The sequence below is a fragment of the Halyomorpha halys genome, unplaced genomic scaffold (genome assembly GCF_000696795.3).
Source record: "Halyomorpha halys isolate HHAL.00 unplaced genomic scaffold, Hhal_1.1 Scaffold2834.1, whole genome shotgun sequence".
Lineage (NCBI taxonomy): Eukaryota > Metazoa > Arthropoda > Insecta > Hemiptera > Pentatomidae > Halyomorpha > Halyomorpha halys.
Window position 1 is genome coordinate 97,996 of NW_027114587.1, and position 10,712 is coordinate 108,707.

The 10,712-nt window shown below is 29.5% G+C and overlaps 2 protein-coding genes across 2 annotated transcripts in view; one reads left to right on the top strand and one right to left on the bottom strand.

Moving 5' to 3' along the window:
• LOC106691724 (wnt inhibitory factor 1) overlaps positions 1-3,622 on the top strand; it is a 97,980-nt gene extending 94,358 nt beyond the window's left edge. Inside the window, exon 8 of the mRNA XM_014437580.2 lies at positions 2,173-3,622. Coding sequence (XP_014293066.2) covers positions 2,173-2,176 — 4 coding nt within the window. The 3' untranslated portion in view covers positions 2,177-3,622. The remainder of the gene's footprint in view (positions 1-2,172) is intronic.
• Positions 3,623-6,774: 3,152 nt separating this feature from the next.
• LOC106691725 (uncharacterized) overlaps positions 6,775-10,712 on the bottom strand; it is a 10,298-nt gene continuing 6,360 nt past the window's right edge. Inside the window, exons 5-6 of the mRNA XM_067051767.1 lie at positions 6,961-7,137; positions 6,775-6,858 (exon numbers count right to left, since the gene is read on the bottom strand). Coding sequence (XP_066907868.1) covers positions 6,775-6,858; positions 6,961-7,137 — 261 coding nt within the window. The remainder of the gene's footprint in view (positions 6,859-6,960; positions 7,138-10,712) is intronic.

Here is a 10,712-nt window from a genome sequence, read left to right on the forward strand (position 1 = left end):
TCTTATATATCTTATATACCAGAGAGAATTCACCACAATTCTCAAAACTTTATTTTGGAATGTTTGCAATTTTTAATCAATCAGTAATAACTGACACATATCAATATGTGTTGCAAAAGCAGATATGTTGTATTTGCTAAGGTGATATATTATTTTAATTTAACTCCACCATATAGGTCAAGGAGAATGGCAATGTAACGATCATAGTTGCAAATGCCAACAATTACTTTCCATTACTACCTGCCCTGGAATGATGGTAAAATTATATATCTTTAATTAAGACAATGGTTCCCAACATCTAGAAATCTATTGATCACTAAACCAGATTTTAAATAATGCCCAACATGAGGAAAATTATGTTCAAGAATTAGGATGTTAGTAGAACCAACAATGGTCTGTAGACTATCCTCTAGGAATCACTGGATTGCTGGAACCTAATTGATCACTAAACCAAATTTTAAATAATACATGGGGAAAATTATGTTCAAGAATTATGATGTTAGTAGAACCAGCAATGGTCTGTAGGCTATCCTCTAGGAATCACTGGATTGCTGGAACCTGACAGGAAGGAAAACACAAAATAACAAAGGAGAACAGACAATCACAAAAAAAAAATAATAATAATAAATAAAAAAAAGGCTATATGTTATAATTATTTACTTTTTGTAACTGAATGTAAATGTATGAGTAACTTCTCTAAAAAAAATGTTTTAACCAACAATTTTGTTGTAAATCTTATTAATTACCGTTACTTCATTTCATTCTGACATTTATGGCTTATTTGTCACAAAATAAGCATATTCTACCATACAATCTGTTGAATACGTGAAATTAAAAATTGTCAGATTTGTTCTATTTAAGCAAATCAGTACTATCATTATTGCTGGAATGGCAATGTAAACAAATATCTTCTTATGATAATAATTTTTTATTGTATATTATTCATAAATACATCTCTATATCTAATAATTTAAGAATATAGATTAATTGCCAATGAGAGATTAAAATCTGTATCACTACAACACATAGACGGTCAGGAGTGGGTATGAAAGTAATATTTCTAGACCAACGGTTGTGCAAGGAGGTGATTTGGTCAGAATCATGCTTCAATGAGAGATAATACCTAGTGATACAACATTACACTAAAATCTATTTAGTATAATTAGTTTCCTCAAAGAGGTGTGACAATACAGCATAGGCCAAATTAAAAGAATATAATAAGATAGATCAAGAGTTAATGGTAAAAAATAAAACTCTTAGCACTTTTCTAAAATAACCTGCAGTTTTTTGTTAAAAAATAAGTTTCAATTTAGTCCCAAATGAGTTTTCCATTGGTCTGCTATATTCTTGCTAAAAAGCTATAATCTATGACTAGATAACAATATCATTCTTGCTTTTCTCAACACTCATTTAATGTTCACTTTCTTTACCAGACCATGATTTTCTCCCTGGCTTGTTCAACTACAATGGTCACTTTGTTATGATAAATATCATTGCCAGTTTAGTGAAACATTATTCTCTATAAAGGATAATTTTATAGTAATCACCTTTGCAAATCAGCCAAAGGATTAAGTTTCGGTTATGTTGTCCATTATTAAATGTATCGACAATATAATATTTCATTTTTATTACAAGATTTAAGTAATTTACCTATTTGATTACTTAATGAAAAGTTGAAACTAACCAGATAGTTAAAATGATATTACTAATTAGTTTTCAAGTTCAAGGTATATTAAAAAAAGTGTGTAAGCATTTTCATATTAATTGGCTGATTTTGTTGGTAAAACATTTATTGTTTCTATTAGTATGGTCTGATATTCAAGGACTGGTTGCATTTTAGTATGGTGTCAACCATTTTTAATTTTGATTTTTTAATCCTTGCTGTGCAATATTGACTGTGATTGGAACAATAAAAGTGCTTTCTGGTTAAATCCTGGATGAATGAAAATATTGGTCAAACCTTCAAGCCATCAAGAGTATATTTAATTTTTTTTTTCTATCTACTGTTCAAAGAACTACCAGTAATAAAACTATTCTATTAACTAATTTTTTTAATAAAGTTTAAAAATATTAGTTAGTACATAATTTATAATGATCTAGCATTAGTCATTTTTCCATCAAGATATTCTATATTTCCTGCTTTAACAATCTTAACATGCTTTGTTTTTGTAGATAAGCTCATGGCAAATACATATCTCTCGTCCAGATGCAGTGGAGGAAAGGTGTTATTCACCTGATTATCTACTAGATTTGTAAATAATTTCATTCTATGTTATATTCTTTACTGACTTTTATTTTACTTATTTATTTTTACTTCTGGAGTGGATGGAAAAAGTTACTTTTTTAGTTGAATTGATAAAAGTACTTTGTAGTTTTCAAAACAATCTTTTACTGTAAAATAGACTCTTTCTTTCTTGTTTAGCAATGCTTTCATGATGATATGGGTATTCGTGAGGTAGATTAGACATAGATGCTTATAGTTTAGTGAGGTAGAGATTATTATTTTATTCTGAAATGTTCAGAACATATAAAGAGATGTTTTAGAATGGTCTATATTCTGTATGATTTGTATTACAATAAATTTCATTTTTTTAGATCAGGCTTCTTCTATCCATTCCTTGATGTAATTTTAAATTTTGATTTCTGTGCTATATTTTTTTAATATTTTAAATATGGAAGAAGGCTTCCATTCCTAAGTGTATGTATAATGTTTAACATAACTAATAGGTTACAAATAATTGTAAGTTACTGTTAAATGTAATCTCTATGTCTAAAAGTTTCTGTATTTTATTAATCATCAACAAAGGAAAAGTCTTGTTTTAATAAACAATAAAAAATAAATTGATCAATACAATAGTAAAATCCCCTAATAATAATTGTCTAAGAAATATAAGGACCAAAAAATGGTTTTGGCAGATATAATTTTTTAATGGAGTCATCATCATGAATTTTCGGTGTGAAATCAACATGCTAATTGAAATAGTAACTATAGATGTTATAATGAATGACATAAGGGTTCATATCGTTGTTTTAAAGCTAATTATGTGCGAAAATATATGATAATTTAAAAATATATTTTCAGAAATTCTCATTCCATTTCAGAAAAACATTATCCAGGGATGTATTGAATAAAATTTAAGTCTATGACTGATGTTCAGAAAGATTTATCAACCATAAAGTTATTTTAAACTGACTATCTGTAGGGCGAAAAGATTATTTATAAGGAAAGACAATACATTGTTCATATTAATTACAACGCAGATACTTAAAACCCTTAATTATGCTTTTCCTAAATAGTTGCTTTGTAGATGTCTAAGTGTTCTAATATATAAGTATAGTTCCCCACTTGTCTGCTACTTTTAAAGCGTAGACATGTAACAAGTAAGTTTCTTTGGTCTGTGTCAAATAGGAATGGGATGTACATATTTTAAAATAAAAAAAAATCTATAAAACTGATGCCTGAATATCCTTTCTTGATTATTGTTGTATAAAACAAGTGTGAAAGTTTCTTTTCTTTAAGTTAATTAGATGCTAAGAAACTTTTCTAAAATGTAGAAGAATCATTTGGACTTCTCTATGAATTTATAATTATAATCATGAATGTCATTAATGAACAATAAATTTTATATGTTCAGTGTCTAACTTGTTTTGTTTTTTTATTTCTATTCCAATATGACCCCTCTCACCCACTCTAATAAATGTTCTTATTAAGATTATTTTTTAGCAGTAAAAGTAAAAAGGTGTTCAGATGTTGATATGAACATATGGCAGTTGCAAAAGAAAAATTGAAATTAAAATGGAACATATTCTAGGAGATTAATTAGGGTGATTTATTTCATATAAAATTAATACAAATGGCTACTTAATTTTTCACTTGAATTATTAACAATAAATAAAATATAATCAATTGTTACTAACACACTAATTGAATTTACTGGAATCCATTAATTCTATTAGTGGGGCACCCTCGGAATGAATTTCAAATTTTCCAGTATGGCTAGAATAGGTAGGTAACTTATTGGATAACCCGTCAATCTTGCCTTGATTTGGGGAACATAAGGACCCCAAATAAAAAAAAAAGAAAAAAAAGTGCATCAAATCTCATATCAACAGTTTAAAAAGACAAACCAACTAGAGACTGTACATCACACTAATACAATCAAACATATACTGATCATTATTGAATGGTGGGTTGTTAGCTGTTATTTTAGGGTCTAAAAGCTCTGTGTATAGAATCTATCAACTATATCCTAATTATTAATTGTATCTTGTTTCGGGTGGAGTTTGTTGTTTGATATTGACAAAAATATTTAACTATATCATCATCTTTATCATCTTTAAGAGCACCATCTAATATAATACTCTCCCTATTCTTTAACACATTACTAGAGCAAGTTGCTAAAATTTTCTGTAGTGGTGCAGCCTCGCAACACTCCAATACTGGTGTCACTTACTTACACTAGTACTGCGGATGCTGGTGCTACATCTGTGAGATTGACTCCTTTAAATTCAATTTATTCAGGAAAAATTTATTTAAAAACTAATAAAAGGATCTATAAATGTCTGGAATCAGCCTTCCAAATATTAACATACTATCAAAAATAACCTGTATACAACTTCTATTTGATTTGTTTGACTAATCCATGATTAAAATATAAGAAAAAAATGCAAGAATTATTCTTGAGGTCAAATATCTTCCTTAGAGCTCTAAAACAAATACTTACATCGTCTAATTGCTGCTAATGACTCAAAAGCATCCTTAGAGGATGAAAAGGTGCTGCTAAGGGTATACCATAGTACAGTTGTCAGTTTAAGTTATTTGAGTCAGGATTATATTAGAATGGGGAGATCCCTAACCTGAATGGTTTAAGGAGAGGAATTAATGAACTACATGGTGGATCTGGATAATCTAGCACCAGCTTCAGAGTGTTAATATTTAATTTGATTAATGAATCCATTCCCCTTTTGATAGATCATAAAAGTAATTTTACACTTATTATCAAATTTTACTTTCTTCTAGATCGGTAAGTAATCTTATTATTTAAACCGTCAAATATTCAGATAATATTACAATTTAATAAGTCTTAGGTGAATGGAGAAGAAAGAGATGTTGTTTATACAAGAGAGAGAAATATCAATATTATACTACTACAGTAATGAATTAAAATATTGTACATCAGAGTGTAACTATAGAAGTAGGGTAAATTACATTCTGAACTAACCTACTTCTTTTTTCTTTGGTCAGAACATTTATTTTGATTTATATCAGGTGTAGGAAGATTCTGAGATTGGGAGACACTCCCAGGTTAGACCCGGCCACTATAAAGTGAGTACCTAATCCTTCATTTGTTTAGGGGACAAACTTAGGTGTTAGGGATGGGGCCCTTTATACTACCTCCCGATATAATCAAGAAATATTACTTCTTCACCTATCACTGAATCCAAGAACCTTCAATGGTTATATTGGTAATGTTTTATTTATTTATTTTATTATAAAACTATAGCACGAATCAAAAAATAACCTATGCAGACTAATAACATTAATTGTGTATATTGAAAAAGATATATTTTAATTCAATTATTTTATTTTTCAAAAGTAAAGTTGAACTTAAATAAATACCTAATAATCTTGTTAATTAGAATAATTACAAATTGAAACAAATATTTACTTTTGAACTTTGCTGGGAGGACAGGGATATGCCTTAACAGCATTTCAACAGTTGCACGATTATATAAGAGGGTTCTATCTTCTTTTGAGTTTTTTCTGATCTTTGTCTTCGAAATGCTCTGATTGTTGCTATCAAATAAGTTTATACAATAAACATCTCAACAATTCCAAGAATACAATAGGAATCTATAGGAATCACTTTCCTGATGAATTTTTATAATATCTAAACAGAACACCTTGTCTTGATTCGTATATAAGTTCCTCCAACTGACTGCAGCAAGAAGTTATGGTTTCTATGGAAAGATCCAACCAAGATAATTGAAAAGAAAGGCTCGATTAACTTCATCGACATACAAGTCAATGAGGTATTAAAGAATATAAATAAATTCTATTAGTCAGCACAAGCATTTTAAGTATAACTAAGTCAAGAAAAAAATCACAAGTACACCTACATATACATATTTATATAAGTCTATATTTGGATATATATAAATAATGTTATTTTCAGTATCATCATACTTATCAGAATATCATCATCATAGTTTAAGTTGCCAACTAATTAAAATTTTTGGTAATCAGCTGAAATCATAATCAGACCTATTATCGAATGGAAACATTAGATTCTTAATTACATTTATCAAAAAAATACTTTGCTCTATAATGAAATCTCAATGAGGGGAAAAAAAAGTAAGTTTAAAAATTGAATAAATGAATATATTTAAAAATTAATTTTCATTAATAATTTCCCATAAGAAACTTAAGCTAAAAGATCTATATTAAACAAATTTGAACATTCTTAATTACTATCAAACTTGAAAATGATATTTGAAATGAATATGTATAAATTATTCTACAATGGCTCTAAATTGTACAGCATGTAATTAATACAACACTAAATTAAATCTGTTAAGAGATCATTAAAATCAAATGAATAATAAAATATAAATTATCACATAAATCATTATATCCTAACAATTACAGCAATATCTAAACATCACAGGATATTTATAATATATATAACTCTGGATTCCAAAACTATTTCATAAATCTAAAATATAACATTGATTATAAAATTTGTGGTGTAAAAGTTATATAAAGTGAAACTCTTATTCTTGAGAGATTCCGTAGACTGAAATATAACCAGACATTCTTTCCACTCTCATTCTCTGAGCGAAATCAAGAAGCTTCATCTGAAAATAAAGATTAATAGTTGTATCATGAATGCTATTGATTGGAAAACTAAAAAAAGGAATATATTTTAAATATATTAAATTAAAAACATTGGTACTAACTTGTCTTTCTCGTGTAGTGACCCCACGACATTCAACAAGTACAAGGTACATAAACATGTTTAAACTATCAGGGGCTTCTCTTGTATAGAAACTAATTCTGGACAGCCCTAATTCATCAGGAAGGTACATATAAATATATCTTGCACCAGTCCAATCTTTCCAAGAGTCAACCATGACCTGAAAATAATAATTAATGTACAAAGTATATAAAGTTAAGATTTCAAAATATTTTTGAAATTGTCTATCATTTATAGGTAATGATTTTTGACTCTGCATGTTAATTTGGAATTTCATGTTTTAAAACACTTAACAGAGATTCAATTTCTTATTCTGAATTCTTTCTGGGAATTGAATCATTCAATCATAAGAAAAACTGAACAGCAACTTAGATAACAAAGTATCCATCTAGAAAATCAGAAATGTGGATTTGAATTATTTTACCACCATTAAGTTGGTAAGAATTGATCTAGTAGTCCTAGTACTTCTTATAGACAATTTAAGCAAGGATTTAGGTAATGTTTTTCCATCCATATTGAGTATTTTTATTTTAGTCAATCTCATTGGGATAAAGGTAAAAGTAACCAATTAATCTTATTATGACAAAACAAAGATATTCAAACTCTTCTTAATATCAAAAATGGTTATACATAGTTGTTTCATGCAAACTTCATAACAAATCAACATAAAATATTCAATAAAATCTGTGCTATATTTTGTTTTGTAGAACAGGGATTTATTTCAACCTTAGGTTTAATTTGATCATCAATCAATCAATGGGAGGGGAGGCTGAAGTCAATTGTGTCTATTAAGTTGAAATTTCTGTTCCTCAAGGTATAATCTGTCAAAAAAAAGAATTGCAGGGTAAGTGTAGGTTATGTTGATGTATAAACAACGAGAATGACACCTTTAGGATAAAGATTTCTTCATGCATGTTTCCAGAGCAGCTTACTCAACCAAAAGCATAAATAACATTAAATGAACAAATCTGAAGCTAATTCCCATACACGGACACATTTCTAGAGGAAGTCACAAGATAGTAACTTGAAAACAATCCTGAGAGGTTGAAAATTTTATCTACCCTTTTGTGCAGTATAATGTTTTAAGATATAGCATCTGTGCTCACTGATTATATCATTAATACTCAAGCTCATTACTTCATAATCACATCGCACTGTGTGGAACCAGCTTGTAGAGCCTAATCCAAACATCTGTTTCCTAAACTAAATGTCTTTTCTTTGTCTATTCTACAATGGATCTATGGAAAACCTTCTTGACCCCATTCCCTTGGTCTCCTTCTTTCTTTTTTTTTATATTATGTGTGCCCCTTGTCACATGTTCTACCACTCTTGAGACATAATCAAACCACCTGGACTAATGTTCTTCAGTTGATCTCAGATCTAGGATGTTCCTTATCATGATATCTCTAATATTATCTCTTCTGATTTTGTCCTGATCTCTTCTCAAACAACTAATGCATCTCTATGGCCAGGAGTTAGATTTTGTGTTTGATGGTGAGGGTTCAGTTCTTTGAATATCTTAAGTCAGGATTCCCAGCAAAGAGTTTCTGCCTTTGTTTTCAATTATTTATATGTGTGTTATTACATGGTATTATTTCCCTTCACTTGCACTAAGGATTATATTCTTTAGTGAAGTTGGTAGCTGGCTCTATCTAGCTGTGGCAAGAAGGCTTGTTCTCTTCATTTACCTATTTTCCAATCGATACTGATGCCGAAAATTAATTCTTCTGCCGAATAGAATCCTATTTTTGTATCCAATATCTTTCCTACCCCCTTATGCATCACTTTAGTTAGTGAACTGAATAATAATGCAAGAGGGCTGGATAAAATCTAAAGTGAAAAGCTTAAAAATATGACAAGATATCAACATTTATGATGTATGGAGAATGGCCGAAGAATGGTCTTTAGAAAGGGTAATAGAACGGAGTGCAATAATCACAGGATAAACATAGTTTACAAGGTCATATTTATAGTAATTAAGAGAATACTGACAAACTGGATACAACTACTGATCTGATTTTTTCAGTGAGGCAGATATTGGAAAACACCTATAAATAAAATGTAACATTGCATCATTGTTTCGTTGATTTCAAACATACCTAAGCTTGTCAAAAGTTGGAGAAGTTAGGAACTCCAAAGAAATTAATCCAACTCATCAAGCAAGAGATCTGGGTTTGGAAATTAATGCAGACAAGGGTATGTTCATGCCAGCTGGCCAGATAGATGGTAAGAAAATACAAACAGAGATTTGGACCTTCAACAGATGTGAAATGTTCAAGTAAATGGGCATTATAAGTAACTACAAGAACAACATAGAAAAGGATATAATGGATAATATGGAGGATACAATGACTGCTGAATAGACTAAGACAGTTGGAGCATATGGAGAGAATGGACTTGACAAAGTTACGAAGAATATAGCTTTATGAAAAGTCAGGTGGTGTGAGAGGGTAGGGAGGTGAAGGAAGCCCCATCTCAGATTGCTAGGTGATATGGAAGACAAGCTAAGAGTGATGGGTATGAACCCCTGGAAGTACTTTGTAGTGAGTACCTTTGACAGAGGATAGAGGAGGATAAGATAATATTGGCTGAAGCAATGTTTCTCCAAGGGATCTAAAGCCCAGAAATGGATAAGTGATTAAGAGAACACACAATATTGAGGCTTACTTAGATCTTTGGCACTTTAGATATACAACTAATACAACAATGAGATTAATAATATCAAATATACAAAATACATCAAAACATAATAAAATTAAATTTTATTGTTAAAACAAATGTATCTGGCTTTCTAATAGTTGTTACAACAACATGATTACTAGATACTTTGAATACTGCACTATTGTGAATTCTGTAAAATACTCGCAGAGAATATTATAATCATTTTTCTCACAAAATAATGAATAGCATTATAAATCTTTCAGATTTGTCTCAACAAACCACTGTCGCGAGAGAACCAAAAAGTTCAACTACAATCCACCAGAGCAAAGCACCTCGAGCCTGACCAAAGCTCTCAATTTTATAAAAACATATTGTTATTTTTACATATTATTAATTTTTTTACATATTACTTAGCAATGTCAATAAAATTATAAATAAACAATTCCAAAATAACGCACGAAACTACCTTAAGCAGAAAAGATAAGACTGCTTTTCGGTCACAGCACTATATGCACTAGGCCTTTAAATAATGGTCTCTAAAAATCTGTAATATATCTCCCCTGTTATCCCCTGGCAATCCAGCCATATATGTAAAAACCGCCTTCAGAGAACCAAGTTTGATACATTTTATAATGCCGTAAGGCAACCCAAAATAAAATGTATATATTTTATATATAATTCTTAGTTTTTAAGTCCTATATATAATTGTAATAGTTTTAATAAATAAAAATAAATAGGAGGTAAGAAAAAAAAAAATCTGTAATATATCTACCACCAAAGCAGATCCTCCCCGCTCACTATCGTAACAATGCGCACTTGGCGCCTTCGACATTGCACATACAGTGTACAATTGAAATAAAACCTTAAAATACCCCTAGTAAAAAAAGGATGCTAAACCTCCACCTATATTCCATGTACCTAATTTCCTTTATCGTTTTTAATGGATGGTACGAAAAAAAAAAAGAAATCTGTAATATATGTCATATTATGCCATTCGGCAAATAATAAAATGTAACATGTATATATATTGTAATATGCTCTTTTTTAGTAAATAGTATATTTTGATGTATAAAG